This window comes from Vanacampus margaritifer, chromosome 13 (assembly GCF_051991255.1).
Source record: "Vanacampus margaritifer isolate UIUO_Vmar chromosome 13, RoL_Vmar_1.0, whole genome shotgun sequence".
Taxonomy (NCBI): Eukaryota; Metazoa; Chordata; class Actinopteri; order Syngnathiformes; family Syngnathidae; genus Vanacampus; species Vanacampus margaritifer.
Genome location: NC_135444.1, coordinates 5,192,191 through 5,217,781, shown reverse-complemented (window position 1 = coordinate 5,217,781; position 25,591 = coordinate 5,192,191). Strand labels below are relative to the sequence as shown.

The 25,591-nt window shown below is 40.1% G+C and overlaps 1 protein-coding gene across 7 annotated transcripts in view; it reads right to left on the bottom strand.

Annotated features, from left to right (window-relative positions):
* dnajc6 (DnaJ (Hsp40) homolog, subfamily C, member 6) overlaps positions 1 to 25,591 on the bottom strand; it is a 41,254-nt gene that overhangs the window by 2,618 nt on the left and 13,045 nt on the right. For 4 of the 7 annotated variants that reach the window (XR_013296426.1, XM_077584218.1, XM_077584219.1 and 1 more), the window contains 17 exons: positions 22,546 to 22,681; positions 19,738 to 19,787; positions 18,250 to 18,398; positions 14,857 to 14,979; positions 14,426 to 14,559; positions 13,849 to 14,043; positions 13,565 to 13,682; positions 13,223 to 13,302; positions 12,167 to 12,360; positions 9,642 to 9,668; positions 8,888 to 9,265; positions 8,050 to 8,193; positions 7,286 to 7,387; positions 7,019 to 7,156; positions 6,608 to 6,937; positions 6,314 to 6,462; positions 3,545 to 3,721 (listed from right to left, as the gene is read on the bottom strand). Coding sequence is in view for 6 of the 7 variants with exons in the window: in XM_077584218.1 (XP_077440344.1) it covers positions 3,545 to 3,721; positions 6,314 to 6,462; positions 6,608 to 6,937; positions 7,019 to 7,156; positions 7,286 to 7,387; positions 8,050 to 8,193; positions 8,888 to 9,265; positions 9,642 to 9,668; positions 12,167 to 12,360; positions 13,223 to 13,302; positions 13,565 to 13,682; positions 13,849 to 14,043; positions 14,426 to 14,559; positions 14,857 to 14,979; positions 18,250 to 18,398; positions 19,738 to 19,787; positions 22,546 to 22,681 (2,624 nt within the window). In the remaining variant the exon portion in view is untranslated. The remainder of the gene's footprint in view (positions 1 to 3,544; positions 3,722 to 6,313; positions 6,463 to 6,607; positions 6,938 to 7,018; positions 7,157 to 7,285; positions 7,388 to 8,049; positions 8,194 to 8,887; positions 9,266 to 9,641; positions 9,669 to 12,166; positions 12,361 to 13,222; positions 13,303 to 13,564; positions 13,683 to 13,848; positions 14,044 to 14,425; positions 14,560 to 14,856; positions 14,980 to 18,249; positions 18,399 to 19,737; positions 19,788 to 22,545; positions 22,682 to 25,591) is intronic. The other 3 variants (XM_077584216.1, XM_077584215.1, XM_077584217.1) reach the window with 3 other exon arrangements.

Sequence of the window (25,591 nt, the reverse complement as noted above, 5' to 3'; positions counted from 1 at the left end):
GATACGATAAACCAATAACTTAGAAAGTGCTGATGTCGATAACCGATAATTGTTTGCAAAACATACTCGAATACAAATGTACTTTCGAGCCCTACTATAAGTCTAACATGCACAAATACATTGAAACATTGTGTAAAGCACCATGAAGCTGAATTTTATTGACATCTCTGCTTCAAAGACAACCGGTAACTCATTTTGAGTTGGCCAAAACAAAACAGTCATGTTTTAAAAATGCAAACAAAAAACTGCGAGGGTAACATTTTGGGGAGACACAGTAGAGAATGCCCACACTGGCTTCTGCCATGTCGTCATGATGCATCTTCTGTGAACACGAGATCGCGCGCATTATGATGTCACAAATAGGCGAGGCGAGGGATTGAGGAGTTGGGCATAACTTGAGCAACAACCACAACAGATGGACCAACGTGGCATCTCGATTATTATCAGCTGATTTCTTTATCATTTGGTTTATCTGTATGACGTGAAATTGGTCGATAATTGCCGATAATTATCGGCCACCGATATTATCGTGCATCCCTAAAATAAAGGTCTTCAATGGGATAGGAGAATCCCTCTCTGAATATTCAATTTACAAACACATTATGGAAAAACAAGTGCATATGGTGGAATCTGTCTAAAAATGTATAAGTTTGAACTTAAGAGTGTTTAAAGAAGTTAGTTTATCATACTGTATATTCTATACATAAGGAGCAGAATAAACAAAAGCCCTTTTACCCAACTAGATATAAGTATAGGTGCGAAAGCAAAAAATTATCTTGTGACCGAAAAGATTTAGATTCGGCATTTTTTAGAGTAAATACACACAAATATATGAAGGCAGTAGTTCAAAACTGTGTGCTCTGAAAATTATACTGTACGTGTGCATGTATTGTATTAATGCAGGCATTTCAAATACTATGCAGTACTTATCAATGTTCTTTCTAGAGGCTCTTTTTACATTGTGCTTTTTGGTGTGAAATGCAAAGCTGGACTTTACTCTGAGTCAGCAGTCAGCCAAAGAAACAGTGTCAACAAACGGAGCCAGTTGTTCACACATACATTAAGTGTCAAATGGAAAAGACCAAAGTACAGCAGATGGTGTCCTGCAAACAACAAACAGACAATTGCGCAAGAGGCGGAGGCAAAGGCAGGTTAGGCGCCCAACTCGACTCCCGATTGATTGCATCTGAATATCCTCTTTTCATCAAGACGAGCTTAACACCTTCAACTGATTGAATAGAGGAGATTGATAGTGAGACATGTGACATGCTGATACGAGAAGATAATGAAAGGGGAGGTGACTCCACAGATGATCTTGGGCTCACCTAGTCCCTGTTGAGTATTTCTGGTCTTCATTCATGTTTAAAGCGCTGGCCTGAGCCTAGAGGAGGGTGCTGGTCTTAAATCTACAGACATCTGCATGAGAGGACCACTTCATTTATTTGTCTTTATATCCTCAATCACAAAGGTGGCCATGCTTCTCCTGCTCGTGTTCCTAGTGGAGTCTGTCCTAGGTGCGCCACAGGTAATAAAGTCACCGGATGCAGGAGCAGACGACATCAATGTTTTCCTGACTATGGCGTGGCAAGTGGCCCAGCACCTCCGGCCTAATTCCAGCTGTTACGTGTGTGCTTTTATGCCCTACACAGCTGGCGAGGGCTTGCCCCTGATGGCCCTGCCTGCCTCTGACTGCGACACTTGCCACCTGCTTCATATCCCCTTTTCTCAGACCTACTCCCACTCCGAATGCCCTCGTCTATCCAAAATGAGACCCCTCAACTGTTCGGGGCCACACGGCAACTGCAACAGGTGCGTGAAAACACCCAGAGCTGTTCCTGTACAGCTCATTCCTCAGAAGTTTTCTTGGTGTCTGGAAAACGACGGGACAGCATCTGTGGGAGAATCCGACTGCCTTCATACATTTAAATGGGACCCGAGTCATCCCGATAGCGAGTTCCAGTCAGTGAAATCAAGTCCCCAGCGGTGCCTGGAGACGGCAGGCCCGGCTCGGCTCAATGCGCTCGCTGAGCGCACTGCCATGTGCTCCGTATCGTCTCCAGTAGGAATGTACTGGGTGTGTGGGAACATGGCTTACCCTTATCTTCCAGTGGACTACAAAGGACGCTGTGGCTTAGGATATGTCATCCCGGCTATGAGAGTGACTCGGGCTTTGCCCAAGAACCCTTATCTTCTCAGACACAAACGTGCTGTTTCCGATCTATTCTGGACACACCATCAGTCTCCGTTCAAGAACGCAATTGGTTCTCTTCTTCCTTTTTATGGAGTTATGTCGGCTTTAGATCAAATCGCTGATTTGTCGCATGCAATAGAAATTATCGCAAACGAAACCGGTCGGGCTCTTGTGCTCATGTCAAGTGAACTCGCTTCTGTCAGACTGCTTGCTTTACAAAACAGAGCAGCTTTGGATTTTCTCTTAGCAGCCCGAGGGGGAACTTGTTCTGTCATTGGATCTGAATGTTGTACCTTTGTGCCTGACTACAATGTCACTATTGGTAATATAATTGATCACCTTCATGAAACAACCAAATTTGTTCATCAGGACAATAGTTCTTTATTTGACTGGTTGAAGCCCACCTTTGGATCTTTGACATATCACATTATTGAGGGTGTGATCATTTTTCTGGTTATCAGTTTCATATTTTATCTCATTGTATCATGTATCAGAAAGTTCCTGTGCAGCATTCAATAAAACTATATGACGATTTGAAGGCTTATACCCTCTTGTTGGCTGACATTGTTGGGACACAGGAACTATGGCGACTTAAATGAAATGGAGAATGCACGTCTCACAATAAGATAGTAGAGGCGTGATTTCACACAGACAATCAGAGAAAAAAACAATGCTAATAATGACAAAATTGTATAATGTTTATAATGAAAGGGCATATATTATATCATATCATTATAATAACCTTAATTATAACGATTACATTTAAAAAATAAAAATAAAACAGTTCAAGTTTAACATACTACACTTTTGGGTGTTACATTTAGACTTTAGATGACAGAAACTGGATCTTGACTCAACAACTGTTTATGTATTTTATTTTAATAATATGAGTATTATATTTAGATGTTTATATTTAGAAAATAATATAAGATTTTACATTATATTTTTTATTATTATATTTATATATATCAAATTGAGTTGGGTTGAGAATTTCAGCCAACTGAGGGTGGTAGAGGGCAAATTTTTTTAATTTTGTGAACATTGAATGTGGCTATGTTAAGACAGTAACAAATTGGATATTGTCTACTTGACCTATACGTTATGTTGCGGGTCAAATTGACCTGTTTGGAAAATCTAGGAGGGGAAATGGAAATGATTAAATGTAGTCTGTTGGCCTCCGTTTCTTCATTTTTGTTTTTCAATATTAAAAACATTGCATTGTGTTTTGTGATATTTTGTGATGATTAAATATTAGAACGAGTCACGAACATTGTTACGAAACAAACATAACATGTGGGTTAATAAAATTCCTCTTTTCTTAATGGGATATGACTACTTCCTTATTTGTCTCACCTTATCTGGGTGAACAACGAGGACTGCTTTGCGATAGACCTTTTTAACTTGTTCTGGAGTTACCAGGTCAGCCATTCCAACGGGCTTCCAGCGTGTTTCTCCTTCCCACAACACTGTATGCATCGTGGAGAGGAGGGCCCGGATGTTCCGCTCCTTCCCCTCAATCCATTCTAGAATCTGAAAAACAAACAGGCAAAAGTGTCATTCGCAAGTCAGGAACAGATTTGAAACAACTGATTGGTGCATTTCCATCCATTTTCAATACTGCTTGTCCTTATTAGGGTCACGAGTGAGCTGGAACTTAGCCCTTAGTGGCAGTGACTGGTTGCCAGTCGCAGGGCACATGCAGACAAACGACCAGTCAAACACACATCAACATCTACCTGCAATTAACTAATTTGCTCCCAAAAAATTATTAATACGTTCTATTTCAAATATTCCCAGTATCCAAAAAACGTATTTATGTTTTTTTAATGTTTTTTTTATATGCTTGAGCATACAGAAGATTTTGATGCAACCTCTGAACTGAAGAGGATGGTTGAAGCAATGGTAGTTATTACAAAAACGGCCAGCAGGTGGCAGCAGAGTATAAGAGATCAACCAGGGCCATGCTGCAACAAGCTGTTTTCCCCGCAGTTTAAATCAGATTTGTGAATAATTATGAAACTTAGCTATATTCTAATGCTAATTGCTGCAAAACGGAAACAGATAGAAATATACTTCTTCTAAGGAAAGAAGAGGATCTTAGGGTCTGCTGAAAGCAGCACATATTACTCTCCATCCTAGAAAATCCCCAGATTCAAAAATGCGGCCCGTACCGTAGATCGCACCGGGACAAATGAGGTATCAAACGATGCGGCTCAATCTGACTCGGTGCGGCATTACTTTTCTAGGAATTCCGAGTTACCATGGCGACGCAATTACCAAAAAACTCCCCAAAAAGTCCCATAGGAAATGGAGAAAGGGGGAACAAATTACAGATCAAGCACCTTTTTCCAAGACACGCTGCGCGCACATACGTTGGCCAACCGATATGAATTTTAGCTCATTTTGTAGCAATTTTTCCCATCTTTAGCTCAGTGTCGAAATTTATTTTAAGGAACGAAAGCTCTCCGCCAAGTGCGGGTTCAAAGACAGTGAGTGAAATAGCCTTCTATTACACTCTGTGGAGCAATTAGGCTTTGAGTGGCGAGAACCAAAAAAATCTATTTCCAAAAGTCAAAAGTTTCACTTCAACTCGTCACCATGGCCACAATCTTTGCTCACTAGACATCAAATTCTCACATTTTGTAGTGACAAGTGTCTTCTTTCAGACAAACTAACTTTTATTTGGCTAAGGTGTCATTTAGTACCTTTATTTTCACTTTAAGCGAGGAGAATGCGGATTCTCTCGCCTATCTTTTCCATGTTAAATTCAGGCGCCTTTCGCTCTTCATTTCTGATAAATCATAAGTTTTCAACCTGCTTTCATTTGGTCATTTTTCATCCGATTAAAAAAATGAGAACATGCTCGTGTTCCCCAAACCCTTGCCGTTCTAACGTGCCATTTCTTGAATCTGCATCTTCAACCGTTAAGTCGTGAGAGGCTTTTGTTGGAGGTGTGCGTCTCTCATACAATATCAATGGAATGTGGGTGCGTGACGTCTCCAAGTCAAATGTGTGTGCGCGAAAGTGCATTTTTCTTAAAGGGACAGTAAGATACTTTTAGTTTATGTTGATTATGGTTAACTTGCACATTTCTTGACCGATTCCAGTCGTTTGAATTTTAAACTGTTCAGCTCATTTACATTTTTTTATGGACAGTAAGATACTTTTAGTTGATGTTGATTATGGTTAACTTCCACATTTCTTGACCGATTCCAGTCGTTTAAATTTTAAACTGTTCAGCTCATTTACATTTTTTTTATGGACAGTAAGATACTTTTAGTTGATGTTGATTATGGTTAACTTCCACATTTCTTGACCGATTCCAGTCGTTTAAATTTTAAACTGTTCAGCTCATTTACATTTTTTTTATGGACAGTAAGATACTTTTAGTTGATGTTGATTATGGTTAACTTCCACATTTCTTGACCGATTCCAGTCGTTTAAATTTTAAACTGTTCAGCTCATTTACATTTTCAGGGACAGTGAGATAATTTTAGTTTATGTTGATTATGGTTAACTTCCACATTTCTTGAACGATTCCAGTTGTTTAAATTTTAAACTGTTCAGCTCATTTACATTTTTTAAAATACATTTTCAGGGACAGTGAGATACTTTTAGTTTATGTTGATTATGGTTAACTTCCACATTTCTTGACCGCTTCCAGTCGTTTAAATTTTAAACTGTTCAGCTCATTTACAAGAGTCAGCAGTCCCATTCAAAATTTCCGCGGGAATTTTTCTAGTTTTTCTTTTGGTAGGTTCCATGTTATTAAAGCAATAGAACACAATTTTCTGTGGGCCTTGCAAAATCAGTCAAAATCCAGTAAAACAGCCGGGAGCAATGGGGGGTTGCGTCAGTGAAAATGGCTGGGAGTGAATGAGTAATGAGCATGTTTTTGGAATGTGGAACAAAACCGTGTCACCATCAACTTTTGAACATGTTCAAAATTTCTCTGCAACAAGAAAAATGGCTTGAGAGCATAAAGAGCATTTGAGAAAGAGTGGCAAGTGGCTTTGCAACATTTTGCAGCATTGAACAAAGCCGGCCCAAAAAACAACACTTGCTACATATGCATACTCTCGCTAGCCTGCCTGCCTAAGCAGTCATTCAAATTGTGAAAACCTTTATTTTCTCGGGGTCCATCTCTTTGGCCATTTCTTCTTTTCTCATTTCTGCTATAGTCCTGGGTCCTTTCTTCTCTTTGGCCCCTGCAAAGCATTGACCAGACAGCAGGTCATCAAAGTTGGCATTGGAAGCCTTGGGTTTCGAGCCTGAGCAGAAAGGATCAAAGCAAAGACGAAAAGTAATTTAGAATGTATTCAGGGATGGTACATCAGCTAATTTATTATAGATTAAAATCCTACTGAATGTTTAAGTCCTTTAAAAGAAGGCAAAGTAACCAAGTTTGATTCTCACCCATTCCTATCTGTGCTTTGCCCGCAGCACTGGGTGATCCACCCCCAGCAGAGAAACTAACATTATAGTTGGGTCGGTTCTGCGGTGAAGTGTGAGGCATGGATGTATGGCTTGGACTGGGCTTTGGTTGCGGAGTGGGTCCTTGTCCTTGCGGCTGCCAGCCTGCTGTGCCTGTGTTAGGCTGCCATGATTGGAAGCCAGCTCCTGAGTGGGGCTGCCATCCTCCTGCATGCTGGGGAGATGGAGGAGGCCGAGATGGAGAGCCCATGGAAGGAAAGGAAGGAGTTGTTCCTGTTGGTGTGGTGGGCTTGCTGGAGAATCCAGAACCTCCTGGAAGAAAGGACTGAGTTTGTGGCACAAAACAGCAGAAGACAACAATGCAGATACTTGAAAATATGTGCAGTAACTTACCTCCAAGGGTTCCCCCAAGGTTACCTATGTCAGCAAACGGATCCAGGGTGCTTGGCTTGCTTTGATGGGTGGGTGTACTGTGAACCGAACCTGTAGGGCTCGTAGTGGCTGATCGACTGCCCATTGCCAAGCCTCCTCCTTTAGAAACAGAGAATATTCACATATTAAATTTCTTGTCTTTATGTCTCACTCGCTTATCACTGGCTTTTTAATCTATCTAGACAGGGAAATTGGGTTTCACTCAATGGTCGATGCAGTGAGGTGTACCTGTGCTTGTGGTGGCTGTTCTGTTCCATTCCCAGCCTCCCATGATGTTTTGCTGCTGAATGTTGACGGTTGGGGTACCAGGTTGGACGGGGGAACTCCGTCCTAAGAACAATAATTCACAACCATTAGGTTTGCGGATTATCTTGAGCCTATCACACCTGGTTTCCATCGAGAGGAGGGACACACCCTGGACTGGTCACCAACCAATCGCAGGCTAAATAAACATTTGTACTTATGGTAAATTTTGAGTTTTCAATTAAACTGTGTGTTGCTTATTTTTAGAATATGGAAGCAATCCGGAGTACCTGGACAACAAGAAGGATGAAGCCGAGACTCAAACACTGAATAAGGTAGCATGCTAACCACCAAAATTACCAACATCCGGTCTAAACTGCCTCATCATAGGTTTACGCCGGATTTGCGTTGGTCACAAAAATGGAACCCATCGGAGTGTGACTGTTTTTTGCCTATATTAGCTTAGCAATCGACTGGCGACCAGTGCAGAGTATACCGCGCCTCTAGCCTGAAGTTATTTTAGCTGTAAATTCTTTTTGCTACGTTACCACATTAACTTTAAAAAGGCAATGACTCACTACAGTTGTTTATTGTTATTGTTGTATTTTACCAGTGAATGCTCAAAGACAATGACCATGCAATTTAATGATTTAAAGCAACACAGTTGTCTTACAGTACAATACAACATGCTGTACATATAGACAACAGATGGTGTCAGTGTGCAACACAGCAGCAGAAACATTCCTCACCAAAGCTAGTGGGTTGCAGGATGGGGGATGGAGAGCGAGCGGCATGCAAGAAGGAATGTGGCTGCCCCATGTTACCTGGTCCGAGGAACGAACCCATCATCTCCTGAGGTTTCGGCATGGGACCAGCTCCAAAGGGATCAAACACTGGCCGATAAAAATTTGAAGAGAATTACAGTAGATAGCCATTAAAGTAATTTCATGTCATGTTTTCCATTTTGTTTTTCTTAGTAATCCAATGAAATATAGACAAAAATGTAGTATATGGTATGTATTTGCGCCCTTTATAACACACTGTTTGTTTAATATTTATATAACAATAATAATATGCACTTTATTTTCACTAAATTATAATAAATACTATTTAAAATGAAATTATCTATGGACTTTATCACAATGCTCTGTAAATAATAGGAACTGTGGTACTTCTGTGTTGCAGAAAGGGGGTAAGTACTGCTGACCTGGTTTGAATGAACTGAATGATCAATGTACCATCAGAAACAACCCAAAATGCTAAGCTTTTTAAATAATGCTTAAAAAAAATCTGAATTAATCTAGAGGATGACATGAATAAATTGCACAGAATCAATTGCAAGACCACCTTGGATGGTGCACCTGACGTGGCCAGTAAGTGTAAGTTAATGTACCAGCTACACATAGTTAGTACTGTTGACAACAGAAGGCACTGTTGCCACTGGTCAACAGACATGCATCTTGCAATATAAATGCTTAGTAAACCAATACTCGTTTTAAACTATTAAACATTTGAATGAGCTCTGACAAGCAACCTAGAAATAACTAAATTTTTGCTTGAGTACTGTGCACTTGCAGTCATCCTCACCTGGTGGCCCGGGGGAAGCACATGGCGAGGCCGAGCTTGGTACTGTTTTATGTGGAGTGGAATGGTTGGATGATGGCCCGTTAGTTGGCTGGGGTGGAGCCCCAAACAAGTCCCCCAGGAGGTCGGTAGTTGCAGCTGCAGTAGATGGAGCTTGGGTCACTGGAGGCGTTTGCTTGATCTCTTCCCGATCCAAGCCGAGAAGATCAACTTCTCCAGGCGGATTGGGGTCCACGTGCGTCGGAGAAAGCTGATCCCCTTTATGGGGGGCTGCGCTGGTGCTGCTTCGCTGGCTGGACAGAGAGATCATCTCGTCGTCAGAGGGCTCACTCTCCTCACCGTGGCCTCGGGCATCATGGCCTCCAGGTGGCCTGGCTGGCTCTGTAGGACCATTTAGAGAATAGACGGAAGGAGACAGAGAAAGAGAAAAATGGTATCAATCACAAATTAAAATGGAGTAGAGTGAAAAATGGATGCTATGGGGGTGCGGGTGAGGGTGTTAATATTTTTGGGGAAGTTATGCACAGTAATAGACTAACTAGCTAAAGAGAATATTGGGTCAGGAAGGAAACAATGTATAATGGGCTACTAACTGTGAGAGGTCTACAAGCATCATCTAATGCAACACTCAAAATTCACAACAATCCAACAATTGTAAACTTCATGTAAACTTCACATTTGGTTATTTTGTTTTTCACTATAATTTTCATACATTGTGTACAGTTAGTTGAATGTCAGCACTACTTTGCTGTCTTACCCTCCAAATCCAAGCCTTCCATCTCATCTTGTTGGGGCAAAAATAAAAGTTAGCAAGTTTTGTTAAGTTGTTAGTTAACAACACTATTCTACGCGTATTCTGTGGCATCACATCAGGGGTCTATTTCGCAAAACAGGTTTAGTGAGAACTCTGGGTCAAAAAACCCTGAAATGTGTGAAACTCTGCATTTTCCGTTTCAGAAAGGGAGGTAAATGAAACCAGAGAAAAAGAGGTAACTTTAGCCTGTTTCATAAAAAGAGGTCATTTAAGCTCTCGGTCAGTTACCGTAGTAACAAGCTCCATGAACCAAACCTGGTCGGTTGCAGGTTGTCCACAATGAACCTTGAGGTTTTCTCTGTCCTCGCCTCTTTTTAGCCACACACGGCATTCATTTCTTCATTCATAAAGTCCGCTGCTGCGAGTTTTTTGCGTAAATATGCCTATAGTCTATAGCGTCCATAAGTCCACTTTTGACACGACCCTATTGATGAAGGTGCCGCATTATTGCGCAGGGAATTAAATATTTGTCATGAGATTGTTATCAGACCGCGGATAGATATGCTGGCATTTTCGGGCAGTTATCTTTTTGAACGGTACCGTTTCACTTCACAGTCCATCATCTACATAAATCCATCCTTACATTTGCAACATTACCAGCCGTAGTCATGCGCTCAAATCACAGCATATATTGTGTGTTGCGCTCGTTTTTTTTCGTATAACCGTTTGAATAATGTTTTTATATTTCATCTTAAGTGCGCTTCTTCCCCGCAGGATTGCACCCAAATGAAATGAATTAATGAGCTACCATTCAACAGGCTTCCCCTGTAATATTATTGTGATTGCAAAGGACTACATTTAAATTTACGCATTGACCCGACTTGAGCAGCAATATTCTCCCACGCCGCCTTCCTCTATGGGAGCTGCGGTGTTCAAATTCGCCATATGATCGCATTTCGATTTTCAGTTGAGAGAGGTAAAAAACAAACAAACGCGGAAGCAGAGGCGGCACTTCGCCCTGCGCTTCCCCGTTGCCATGGTGACTCGACAAATCGGGGCTCCATTGATGTGGACTTTTTAGTGTAGTGGCAACGCCAGGTGAAACTACTCTGCGTTGATATAACTTCCTCATATCAGCTGTCCTAGCACCGAAAACGCAGAGTTTCCTCTCTCAGTCTATGTCAACTCGCTGTTCAGGGTTAGTCTCTGTGTTTGTTGAACATGCTTTGTGAAATGGACCCCAGTACAGGAAACACCCAAACATATCCACACTTCTTATTCAGTGATGGTGTTTTTGTGAACATGCACATGAGTGTAATTTACCCATTTTAGGGCATGTATTATAAAACAATTAGACATTTTGTTAAAAAAACAAACAAACCCAGATTCCAATTAAGTTGGAATGTTGTGTAAAACGTAAATAAGAACAAAATACAATGATTTGCAAAACCTTTTCACCCTATAACCAATTGAATACATGACAAAGACAAGATAATTGATGTTCAAACTGGAGAATATGACAGCTTTTTTTGGGGGGGGTGCAAATATGACTAAGTGGTTAAGAAAATGGATGGATTCTCTCATTTTAAATGTGATGCCTGCAAAACGTCCCAAATAAAAAAGAAGAGCCAACAAAGGTCTGGGAAAGTTGAGAAATGTTCAAACAACGCCACCAGATTCTCTGGGCCTGAGCTCATCTGAGATGACTTGCACATCTGTCAAGGCGAGACTGTCCTTCAATTAATACGACCACATACTGTAGGTCGTTTTGAAATGTGCCAAATTATGATCAAGTGTTACGTATTGTAGTTTAGCGACCCCTATCGGCCATGTAAATATCAAAAAACACTAAACTGAACCCTAACGGAAGTTACCGGGATTCGAAACTGGGTCACCTGGTCCGAAGATGAACGTCTATCTTACTGAGCTAACAGGTCAGTAATCATTTAAGTGTTGACCACACGTTTTTTTTAACGTTAACCATACTACAACCACTGAATGCCAAATACTAACACCAACCATTATTGTATAATGTGAAGACGTAACGCGTACAAACTCACTAAAAGCCTAATACTAACCCCAACTATTAGTTTTCCATCCCAGAAGTGACGAAGGATTGATGTCAAGAAAGAGCATGCGCAGAACGGACCAACATCTTGTTCCTCTTGTGACCGTAGGGCGAGCTGTCGCGGTGTGGGGTTGTATTTTCATCATGGCAAAACAACCGATATGGTCGTAAAATTGGAGTACTTGTTGGTCAAGGCACCATTTATGCTGAAAGGTACATACAGGTTTTGGAGCAACATATCCTGCCATCCAAGCAACATTGTTTTCAGGGACATCCATGCTTATTATAAATAGGTATTTTATTATTATTATTATGAACTTTTTTCGCCATTGTCTGGGACACATCTGGGACTCCTGGATTGCATTAATGGAGTGAGTAAAATATATTGTTTCAGTAAAGTCATGATTTCTTTGTGGGTGACAGTTGAGTACCACTACATTATAATGAGTAGGACAAGTACCAGCAACGGCGAGAGCATCCTGGTGTTCCTGGTGGCAGCTGAAAAGCACATTGGGACTCAGGTCTTTAGATGGGAACTGCTCCCAAGGGGGCGTGAGGTCTTTCTGCTTGTCTAAGCCCTCCACCTCCACGTCCAATATCACATGGAACAGCTGGGGATATTTGTCTGGAGAGTCACACGCATCCAGCTCTGGTCTGACAGGAGAAATGTGGGATACATAAAAGGCATTTGTGGATTAAGCTAAAGTAAATATTTTAGTATTGACAAGTAATTTCATTTTTAACGCCTACTTCAGCCTTCCAAAGCCGTGTAGACTTAGTAGGCACACTAATGCAACTACTACTGCGAATAGTCTTGCAATAAGACTCAAGTGGATTTGGGGCACCACGGCTCTTTATTCATTTGTAACATTAGATGTACATATTTTTCAGGCTTTTGCTTGAAAATTACATACCCAAAATAAAAAGAGGATATCTCTGCATCCACAAGGTCTAATTGTGTCATAATAGAGGGAACACTTGTGAGATTTGTTCAGATGTGTAATTATCAGTATATTTGTTACTGGTTAAAAGTACCTAAATAATGATGGCACACAGCACAAATGTGAAAATACAAAACACAAAAATACGTGTGTGTTTTGCATGAAGTAGCAAAGTGGGAGAGCAGAGTTATTTCACTTTCATGATTAGTGCATGTTTCACACAATATCTTCTTTAAAGTCCAAGATGACCCAATTGGGGGGCGCTAGGGCTTAATAAAAACCACTCTCATAAATACATACACAGTTGTAAACATATGTAATAGTCAACATAATAATTGGCAGAAAGTAAAAGTAATTGATAGATGATTATGTGTTATAATACCTAAATCTTTTCTCAAGAAAATCTGCACAGCGTACTAATAGAAACAAGAGGTAACCTGGCTGGTCCACCAATGTTACAGATCTGATCTAGGGTCACCAGACAAATTTTCTGAAGCTAATTTAATTTAATTAAGTCACTTAATTATGTAATCAAATCACTCAACTTGGTCCATTTAAAGAAAAACAAGACTTACTTGTTAAATTTTAACATAGTAGTTCCAGGAGCAATGAAGCCAGTGTGAAACTGGATCTGGAAAATTTGTGTGTTGGACACCTAAAGAGCAAACAAAAAATGTTACTTCTAATGATTAAGTTTTAAAGACAATTTTGATTTGGGATTAAAGAGCTCTATCTTATATGAAATTGATTTGATCTGATGCTAACATTTTTGAAAGCACTGTTATCAAAAATGGATTGATTAAACTTAAACCTTAAAAAAAAATCATTTGTGTGATCTGAAATTTTCACATCGCCTCTTGGAGGGGCTGTATTTTACTCTATAGATATTTTTGTAAAATATAAATACGTATGTGTACCTTGGCTTGCAGACGTCCCCCGATGGTGGACCTCATATGATAGACAGAAACAACGACATCTCCATGCACACTGACACCCAAAGGAAAAAACACCTTCCCCTCTTGAACTCGGTGCTCTCTAGACATAGACAGATAAAATGAATACACTTTGCATACAAAAACTAAACAGCACTTGAACTGCTTAACATTGCCTTTGCATTGCTTGCCTTTCAACAATACAGATGCTATAAGTGTCTATTTGTAACAGCTAATATATTAACACACTTAAGATGTTTCTTTTGTACCTCATTCTCTCATAGTCCTGTGCCGTGGTGAAGATTTTGGTCTCTCCAATGAGGACGTCACAGAAAGGCCGACAGCCGCTCCGTTGCTTGTTGAAGCAGGGAACTGGACTCATGGTGAGAGCCTTGATCATCAGAGGCTTGGTGTGGGGTAGACTGGGCTTCTCGGACACCATGCTGCATACATACCCGATGTACCTGCCAGAGGACAAGATTCCCATGTGACACTTCTGTGATTGACTGGTGGTCAGTCCAAGTTACAAACCCAATTCCAATTCCACTGAAGTTGGGATGTTGTGCTAAACGATTTGCAAATAATGTTCAACCTATATTTAATTGAGTACACTACAAAGACAAGTTATTTAATGTTCAAACTTATCAACTTTATTGCTTTAGCAAATAATCAGCTCTCTGCTTCCAAAAGGTTGGTGACCCCTGGGATACAAGACATTTTTATGAGGCTGCCGGGACAAAATTAACACAACTACGGTGCTAGTTTTGTCCTCCTTCTTCTCTTACCACACTTGGTCATTTTATATTCAGATTGTGTCAGATGTCATGTCCCACCATGGATGCAAACCTGCGGTGTGAAGGCCAGAGGCCTGAGCCTGGTCTCTTGGCGCTGAGGAGTTGCATGGCGGGAACTGGATTGTTGAAGAGGTGGCAGAAGCAAAACATGGCACAAACCAAGACTCCTGAAAGCGCCCGGCCATCCTAAAAAGCACACAGCAAGGTCTCTTGACACCCAGCAAGTTTCCCTCTATGAATGAAGCGCATGACTGATTAAAACGAGCATAAAATGTGAAACCATTTGACAAATAGAAACACATTTCAATTTGTGTGGCAACAATCATGTGCACTATTAATGTGAACGTATTCATCTGAGTTCATTTCAGGTTAATGACAATGCAAGTCACTGGGACAAAAGAAAGGTTATTGGTAAAAGCCTACTGGTACTTGTTGCTTGAAGTACCTGAAGCGAGAAAGTGATATGATGAGGCGTTATCTTACCGAGCAGGTGATGACACACACATTCTTGGGATTCTGTTTTAGCCAGTTGTGCATGTTCTTGCAAACAGCGAAGAGGTTGTGGAGGCCGGGAGCCTGGCGAGCAGGCCAATTACACTCTGAAACCTGGAGAGGGATTCGAAAGGAAGGAGGGCATAGATGGCAGAACAGACCGAACAGGAAAGGGATGAGAACAACGGGGGGAAGAGAGGAAAAGTAGTGATGAAACAAAACACATGGAAAGAGGAGAGGTGCAAGTTAGAGCGCAGCAGCAGCAGCAATAGAGCAGCACAACACACAAGCTGCCATGATGAGTCATCTGTGAAGGCACACTAACTTCCACAGGCAGCTATCTAGGCCATGTTAACTCCACAGTTGCCTTGCATGTAGCTGCTGGAGGCTGGGTGGTGTTTATGCGAAAATTATTTCATTTGAGTCCTCTGTCTCACAATGTGGACAAAGTGCAAGAGTGTTGGCCAAAGATTTATTATTTTATCTATACAATGATGATGACCATATCCATTCATCCCTTTTTCATGCCAATTGTCAGTGACTGAGTGAGAGCAAATACTTAGTACCTACATGCCCATTTATATACTGTATAGTACTGCATTGTATATTACAGCGGTGAGCAAATTAGTCAAATAAACGTCAATTCCCATCAGTGACGATGTCCACCTTTCTCAGAGTGCTTCCGCGTTTTCGGCAAATGCTTTGACATAAAGCCTCACAAAAATAGACGGAATGAGAAGGACCGATCGACGGACGCATATCTGCTTCAGTCAGTGCTTAGTCCACATATTTTTTTCGAGGCTGTGTATGTGTTTGTATGTACATGTGTGTATGTAGTTTCCTTTTTTTTAACCCTTAGATGCATAAGTTTGCTTTTTTTTTCGTGTGCACCGTTAGTTCAATTTAAATTTGTATCATTTAATCTTCCATGTATTCCTCAAATAGGTTGTCTTTGACATGAGGCTAATTGGTTTTATATCTAATTATTATAGTATTGAAGTTATTGTTTTTTTTTAGTTACCCCACTTTTCCAATGGAGTAAAAAATGACCATAAGTACTTTCTATGCAATTTCAAAGGTTAACCCTAAAAACATTTCATATTTATCCACTGTGATTGTCAGGTATACATTTACTCTTGATCCAAACATGTAATCCAAGCAGTCTGACCACCCTGGTTATTTTTACAGTAACACAATAACAAACATGTATTATCATCACTTTTATCCCCCATGATTTATGTGCTGTTTTCCGCAATCATGAGTTTTGCGTTATCAAAGATAGAAAGACAAGACATAATATATAATATACCAGTGTGCTATAGCAGCCCAGCTTAACGACACACCTATGTGGCGGCCATTTTGGCAGGGGCACCGTTCACATCCGAGGCAATGCATTGACATAGAAATCAAGTCACAATTTGCTCATTTCTCAACCAATTTTGATGAAGTTTACTTAATTGTCGATGCCAAAATGCACTATAAATACAGAATATTGAAAAGAAGGCCAAACAAGAGTTTTATAGTTCGATTCATAGTTGCATGCAGTACAATGGTCCGGCGTCCTTTTTCCCCCCCAGTTTTCCCGATGTCCACATAAGCAATGTACTAACGCCTTGGCCCCTTGCATCGCCATAGCCATGCAGCACAAAAAGGGTGTGTCCTATCTACCTACATTCATAACTATGGTTATCATCTTCCAATTATTATGTCATGAATGCCTTTTGTGCATGGCAGGTCTGTTTTCTCCTGGCAGGTCAGGCAGGTGGGTGTGGCTGGCAGCTGGTGGGACACACCTGGGCTCAATTGGATCATCAGCCTTTCTCAATAAGAAGCCTGTTCTGTACCCAGGATGGCGCTAGAGAATTCCATCTCATGCATTAGTGCCACACAACATATCTTCTAGCGTTAATCGTTTTTGCCTGACGTAACCCGTTTGCCCTGGATCTTTGTTTTTTGTTATAATTTTCTTTGTCAAGTGTTATGATTCGTGTCTTGTCTTGCTTGTTAGGTTTTGTTTGCACCTGTACTCTCATCCTGTTCCCTTGTGTCATCCAATCATCTCCCCCAGCCACGTGTGTCTTGTCCAGGTGTCTCTCGTCTCGTCAGTTGGCTTGTATTTAGGTTCCTGGTTTCGTTCAGTCTTGGTTGGATCATTCTGTCACGTTGGGGGTGGAGGGCCCAAATGCAGGGAGGCAGGAGAACCACGGCAGGGATATATGTAATACTGAAAACAATTTATTTAACCAAAAAAACACTGACAGGGGAACTGCGTAAAACTCTAAATAAACAAAACCAGCAAAGTTATGAAAAGACCAAAAATCAAAGTAACAACAAAACACAAGAGTGGTGACAGCGACAATGATCCAACCCAGACTGAACGAAACCTGGAAACTAAATACAAGCCAACTGACGAGACAGCAAGAGACACCTGGACAAGACACAAGTGGCTGGGGGAGATGATTGGACGACAAGGGAACAAGATGACGAGTAAAGGTGCAAACAACCCCACCAGCAAGATAGGACACAAAGCCAAAACAACAAACCCAAGCATGACAGACACAAATCAAAACAGTACCCCTCCCTCAAGGGACGGATCCCAGACGTCCCAAACAAAAGTCAAACAAGGCAGTGGGGCCAGGAAGAGGGCACAGGTGAAGAGGCCAGGGGCTGCAGCGGCATGACGTGCACCGCCGAAACGGGAACTGGTGGCGGGTGCAGGACATGCGCCGCCGGAATGGGAACTGGTATCTGCCTCTTGCGCTGCTGGGTCCGTTTTTGGTTGGATCATTCTGTTACGATGGGGTGGAGGACCCAAATGCAGGGAAGCAGGAGAACTATGGCAGGGATGCATGTAATACTGAAAACAATTTATTTAACAAAAACACTAACAGGGGAACTGGGTAAAACTCAAAATAAACAAAACCAACAAAGTTATGAAAAGACCAAAAATCAAAGTAACAACAAAACACAAAAGTGGTGACAGCGACAATGATCCAACCAAGACCGAACGAAACCAGGGAACTAAATACAAGCCAACTGAAGAGACAACGAGAGACACCTGGACAAGACACAAGTGGCTGGGGGAGATGATTGGATGACACAAGGGAACAGGATGACGATGATTTTGTGTGCCTACCAAAAAATCGTTCATGTTCACATCAATAATTGAGAACTTGCTGTACAAATGACCCTGATGGAGGTAGAGCCTATTATGGAGTTTGAAATCTCAGATGAGGAGAGCCCAGAATATTGTCCACCTGGAGTTGTCAGGCCATTTAGAAATGCAGGGACTCAAAAATCAAACCCCTCCCCTTGACAAACACAATACCAGTTTGGCAAATGTTTTGATACATGTGTTCGAAGTGTATGAGGCAGTTATTTTACCCTATTGGAGAATTTGGCTCCGCGGTAGTTGCGCTGTGACAGGTTGAAGACAGTGTAGTGGTCAGCATGGCGACTGTCAAGGAAGGATCGGATGTCCTCCACATGGTTCTGGTAGCCAATCTGTACAGACTCTGCTGGGTAGGTCATCACTAAAAATGACACAGGATCCATAATTGACAACTCAACTTTTAACTTTATTTACCCAACACTTAATAAAACAGTGGCAGCTGTAACAAAGAGTTGCACATAATAAAACACACAAATAATAATAATACATAATGATGACGATGATGACAATAATAATGATGGATAGATAGATAGATAGATAGATAGATAGATGCCCTTTTCTACTGGTACTGCAAAAGGGGATTTTGAAATAGTGAAGTGAGGTTCACTTTTCACAAAAGCCCTAAAGTGAGATAGTGTCCAGCTGATTGTGTCCTCTCCTGCGCTGCACTGCTGAGCCTGGTATGCTGAAGGCATACATCTACAGCATGTGTGCCTGCACTTTTTTCAATGTTAGAATTATACTTGATCTCGAACAGGGGTTACCAACCTTTTTGAAATTGAGAGCTGTTTTTTTCATGTTAATGATTTCTCACAACAATTAGGAAAAAACGCTGAATATATCCAACACTGTTTCCATTCATCTCCGCTCGTATTCACATTTTCAAATGATCGCTTCTATAAAATTCCTAGGAAATTACAACATGCTGTCATTGGTGAGGTATTTTTAGAACAGGCACGTGAGCTTTACTTGTGGTCTTTGGCTTGCAAGCACCATGTTTGTGACACCTAATCTGTAGAGCATTATTAATTAAATGTTGCATTTTTATTTATTTTTTCGCAGGTACGAAAAACTATCCGATCCGTGCCTCAAATCCGTGATCCGACCCGAACCTGACTTATGTGATCCGTTGCACCGCTAGGCGAGCGGCTCTTGATTTAGCATTATGGTGAATTATACATGGACTTCATATTTGTTTTGTGGTGCCTTGTTTTGTTGATGTATTTTAGGAGGATGCTGCTAATAGTTACATAAAAATGAGGCTTCACGTTAATTGTTGAAATATAGCTGCAAAACAGAAAACACCCCAGTTTTTGTGCTGCTCATAACATTCATGATAAGGCGTTACCATAGTAACCATTGTTGTTGCCCTTTTTATGGCATTTCTGCCGCTACTACAGGTACATAAAATACATAGATAGATACAAATGCCACAGCAGATTTATGTATGCAGTTGTAACATTTTAGTAATCAGTCAGCCACCCCTAACCAACCACCTCACCCTCCATGGTTGCCGGTCCGCGCAAGTTATGGACTTGTATTAAATGAAAAAGGTTGGGTACCACTGCAATATCTAACAAAATTAAATATTGTAAAATGCAGCCAGTATAACCCCATTCAACAAAGGGGAAAGGTGGGTTTAATTATGTTACCTACATGAAATGATTCAGGTGATATTCAGGCATACTCTGTGTTCTTACCTATGATTCGTGACGTGATGTAAGCTATGTCTAGCTCCCCTTTAGTGTACCTGCAACAAAAAAACATTACTTATTAAGGACAATTTTAAACATTTTCACAGAGAAAAGGTAAAAGTAAATCCAGTTCTGAAAAAAGTCACAGCTTGTCTACATATTCATTACTATGGTTTAGATTGTGTGAGCGGGTGCATCATCACCGCACCATGCATGAATTTCACATGTAAAGTTATGTTTCCAAACACAATATTATTATTTATATATTATCGAAATTAAACTGTTTCATTTTTGGTCAATCAAGAATCGAGTGTTCTGGAAATAGAAGATGCAGCTACACACAGCTGCGTACTACGTAGCACAAAAATCTGAGCCTCCATACATAATCCTCTTGAAGGGCCCCCGCATGTAAATGATTGTTGCAAGTAGGAGGGGACATGCCTGTAGCTCTGGGAAAGTCTTCCATTTTTAATCCCAGTTTGATGCCCCTGACTACACAAGTACAGAATTGTTCGTACTATAAGTTATAAGAAAAACAACAACAAAGGCCACTGCAATAAATTGAAAGTAATATATAGGCTAAGTATAAGTAGTATATAATTTGAATTGCAAAACACACATCAAGTCGAGACACCAAATAGGCATCAAGATTTGACTGTCCTGTGTAAGTAGTGTAGAGATGCAGGTCAAAATAATTATTGCAGTTTGTGGTCACCCACAGTTATACAAACACGGCCAACTTCTGGTATCAGGACCGAGCCAAAATGGAAAACACTTGAAGAATGGTGCGCAAGGAAAGTACGTGTATTTACAGTTGTAACAACTTTGAAACAAGGTAGTATTTAGCATTAGCCAAAGTTTTAGCACAACCACAGACCACCTAACTGATAGCAATAGCAGTAGCCAAAGTTTTAGCACAACCACCCGCCACCTGATTGGCTATCAATGTAAAAAAAATAAAATAAAATCTCTCTCAGAGGAGAAAGCATCTTTTTTTCTCCATTATGGCACAACACAATTGAAGTAGCTACTTTTGTAGTACCCACGATTAAACTCCACAGAAAATACGAGGCGAAGCAATGTTTACTTTCAGTTTGACCGTGGCCTAATTCTTTCATAAATAATATTTTCTACATATCTCCATAGTGTCTATGATTATTGTTCAATAAAACAAGAAGCTTACCGATTTTGTATAAATGTATACTGTATAACATTCATTCTTATGGTATCACTTCATCCTTTCCTCAGTGCTCTCTCGGTTGCCTCTATTACCAATTTTCTTCACATGGCCTATCCAGTGACACTTGAAACAGTTTATAGCTCTTCAATTGAGCTCCTCAGAAAATCAAAGAACAGGGGGGGGAAACTCTTGTTTGTCATGACGCATGCATATTCAGAGAATACAATGATCTTAATGGTTGAACAAAACTCAGATGGATGCAATAGTTGAAAACGGACCGCTTTTCTTTACAGTATATCTCCGCCATAATATGCAATATTGTTACTTGGAAAATATTATTAAGCTATTTCCTATTCTGATCTAAGAACTTTTTATTTCTAAAACTTTTCCATTTGTTGCTGTAATTACAGTAAGTGCTCTATCACATACTGTTGGAGTGGTGTGTTGTGTGTTGTGCGTTGTTAGTAGCAGTACTCTATTTTTTGTTTTGAATTTTGTTGTTTTCAAAGTTTCTGTTGACTGCCTCAAGTACAAGTTTGCTCTTCTATTCATCTGCAATTTTTTATTTATATCCACCATCTACTTACGCAAACAGTTAATTTTATTTCATTTATTTATTTTCCTCTTTTTTTGTTTTGTTTTTAACTTATGCAAACAGTTAACGAAAAGCCAATTTATTCAAAAGAAACATTTTTTCTAGAAACATTATTTCTAGAAACATTGCTTATGCCAATAAGTGTGAACATGTGTGATCAGTCCAAAGTATGCTGGGATAGGCTCAGGTCTTCTATGACAGTAAGCATATAAGCAGTCAAAAATGGATGGGTGAAAGCATATTTCCATCTACTTGTTCTCTTTTCAGCTTTCTGCTGGTTGCTATAGCAGTGTACCTCCCTCGTCGTTCATACCTCCCACTCACATACAGTATATGCACTAAATAAACATGCATCTCACACAGGCACAATGAAATGCAACCTTCTACATAACAGCAGTGCACTGGTCGTTTTGCACAATGAGCTAACATGAATAATTTAGTCTTGGAGAGGAGTGAGAACGACTGACAGCAAACAGATGAAGAAACAACAGGAGAAGAGAGTGCAGGTCTGAAGGGGGAGACACAAGGCAGGAATATTCATGATCAGACGTGCTGAGTCAACAGTGAGAGGAAATGTATGTGCGTTTTTTTGAGAAACAGAGCTCCCTTTGTGGTCCCAGTGCACAAACAGTGCACACACAAACAGTGAGTGGACCACACTGTGCCAGACTCTGGTGCTTCTAAAACACGCTGCTCTGGTACACATCTCGAACCAGTGGCATCCTTATTAGACTTATCAAAGAAGAGCATAGAAGTAATTCTATTATTTCAGTTAAATACTTGAATCAATGCAAACCAATGTGAATGAATGTAAATGGAAGTATCCTAAAATGTGCAACCTTGCTATGACATGCATTACCGTATTGTGAAGACAAAGTTTTAAGTTAACATATTGTAGCAATGGTGAGGCATGCTAATAACTTTCCACCATGCAGCCCAATGCTTCCTTCACAAGGAAGCATTATTTAGAAGTGAGAGAAGAATCCGCCTTTGCATTGTTTTGACTATAGTTACATATTTATTATTTATGAATACTTACGTGGCAACCTGATGCATGACCTTGGTTGATGTGTCTTTTAGCGTGTCCTTGAGATTGTCTTTGAAGTTACTGAAGAACTTTCCAGCTCCGCCCTTCACCATATCCAGCAGTCCTCCACCATAGTTGCCGTCCATATCTGGGGAAAGAAGACATTAACCCAATAAATCCCAAGCAAAAAGAGATAGTTTAAAAAAATGTTTTAAAGGCAAACGGTTACATTGGACAGTGACAGAGTTTGGTTGTTTTGACTCTATACACCACTAAAGTGGATTTGAAAAATGTACACTCTCAATTATAATTTAAGAGGTTTCACAATACTTACGGTAATTTAGGATTCACATTTTTTGTTGTTCTACATTTCTGTCATTCTTAGGCATGGGGGAGTATCAAAACCAGGGATCGGTATTGGGTTGATACCAGCCTTATTTTAAGGTATCAGTACTTGCGACAGCAGCTGAGACCAATGGCTGACAAAGCGCTTTTCTATGTGAATTGTATCCACCAGAGATAGGCCAAAATGTTAGTTTTTTTCAGGGCCAATACCAATGCCGATTATTAGGAGTCAAGGAGGCCGATAACAGCTATTTGAAGCCAATATTAATTTTCAGTAAAAAAAGGGGGTGGGGGGGATATTGGCATCAAAAAATTTCCAAATACAAATGTCAATCTTGTCTTTGTTGCAATGTCTTAAAGCATTAATGCTTAATGAACATTTTTTCAGACTTTTCAAAATGTAGAAGTTTAAAAAAAATCTTAAACAATATACTTCATTTTAAATAAAAATGAAAAAAAAAACACCTTAAAAAGTTAAATGGACACTTAAAGAAGTAAATACCGTAGCTCTGTTTTTTTCTTGAATTGAAAAAAACCCTGAAATCTTAAACTTTCACATTTCTTTGTTTTAATGTCGAAAAAAAAACAAAAGGTTCAGAAGGTTCCCAGGGTCAATAGCATCTTATAAAGTTAAATCATCCTAGACAGGCGGTCTATCCATAGTATCCACGGCCATCCTCTCATTTATTAATCATATTAATGCTTAGAGTGCATTATTAGTGGGTTTACAAAATGTATACGTGATGTATTTTCACAAAATCAGGCGTATGTCATGGAGATTAGTTTTGAGTCAATGACAAAAATGCATTGTTTGGGGAAAAAATCTATTTTGACATTTCTCCAACAATAACCTCCTTAAGATCTCTATTTTCATTTCCCTGCAGCAGCAAAGTTTAATTTGTAGTAGAAGTTTAAAAAAAGAAGAAATTTGTATAGTAATGAGCATCATAACTAGGGCATGTTTTAGCCGAGCTGCTAGCTAGCGCGTCTCTGGAGCCTGCTCCAAAAAGCACCCAGAGTTCCTCTCCTCTAACGTCACTTCCCAAATGATTTATAGAAATGGACATAGCACCCAATAAAAGTCGAAATACACCATAATGTCACCCTCCGGTACAAAATCAAACAGAAGACACACGCTCGTTACTTTATAGCAGAAGCGAATGTCACCAATCATACTGGTGAATGTTTGTAATCCAAACAGAAGAGATCATCTTCAATTGCGGGATCTTACTTTTCCTTTTAATTTAATCTATTTATGCACTGAAGCAAATGATGTCGCAATACAATCACAGGGGGAATTAAACGCTCCTACATGCAAGTGCCTCCTTGCAGTCACGCATCGTGCAGCAGTCGGATTGAAGTGGAATGAAATAATGACGAAATGAAATGATGTAATAATCTAATGTAAATAATGTAATGTTTTGATCACTCCTCGATGTCGTGAATTTCATGTGGCAATGAAAGATGACACGTCACGTCATCGACGTGTCACAAATGAAGCCTCTGCCTGGCTCGCAATACCACCACACATTTCCACTCTATGCTCTTTTAAGTGGGATGAAATTCAAATCAAATATGGGCTATGAAATATACTTGAAGATGAAAAAATGATCACGTCATTGCGATGGTTCTTACAAAGCCCCCCCCCCCTAATGCACAGAGCTCATATTGACTAGACAGTAGTTTGATGGGCTGAAGTGTTCCTTTTGTATTACGTTGATTGCAAAACAAAACAAAACAAAAAGTGTTGAACCGAACTCAAATCATTCTTATTTTCTTTATGTGGCCAAATACATTTGAGGTACAATGTCTATGATAAATATCGATCAACTTTGTTGTCACAGGCCACACCAAATGACAAATCATCTTTTCATTGACACAAAACTCTTAAAACGAGTTTTCCATTGCGCTAATTTTACCTAATTTAAAACACAAACACACACACACCTAGCCCCTTACCCTAGCCCCAACCATCACAAATGATTGCCTAACCACAACCCTAAATAACCCAATTCAAACCTAAACTCTAAAACCAAGTCTTGACCCTCAAAAAGAGGTCTAAAGTTGTGGGGCCCTCTAAAATGGCCCCACCAGGATAAGTGGGCCGCACAAGTCTGTAAAATCCCAGAATATGGGCCCCACCATGTAGCAAACGCGCACACTCACACACGCACACAAGTTGCAACAATATGACAAGCAAACTTTGATGATGCCTCAGATAGAGGCATTGAGGCCAAAAACACAATTTTTACCCGATTTCATCAGTTGAGATGTCAAATTCCCTCACCTATGGGTTTGAACCTAAACCTCTGATTGATGTCCTTATCTGCTATTGGAATTTACCTTCCAATGGTCTTTTAACACTCCCTGAAAGTTTCGGGTCAATATCTTTTTCCTGGTTGCTATGGACCTTTGAAAAATGTACGCGCCCAAAACTTTAAATGCATTTTTCTCAACGAGGGATTTCGACCTGTCAACATTGAAATTGATGTAACTTCATAAATGTTTTAGGTATGTCCGTGTATTATACATCATTTTAAAGGGAATTAGGTGCAGAGTTAGAATACAATATCTCAATTTTCCTGTTTGAGACCTAAGCATGATTTTGTGAAAACGCATCACATATGTTTAATTTTGGCATATCTGACAGCATTTTTCTCTTTCGAATTTAATCCATGTCTGTCTTCTTATATGCCCATCAAGATGAAATTTC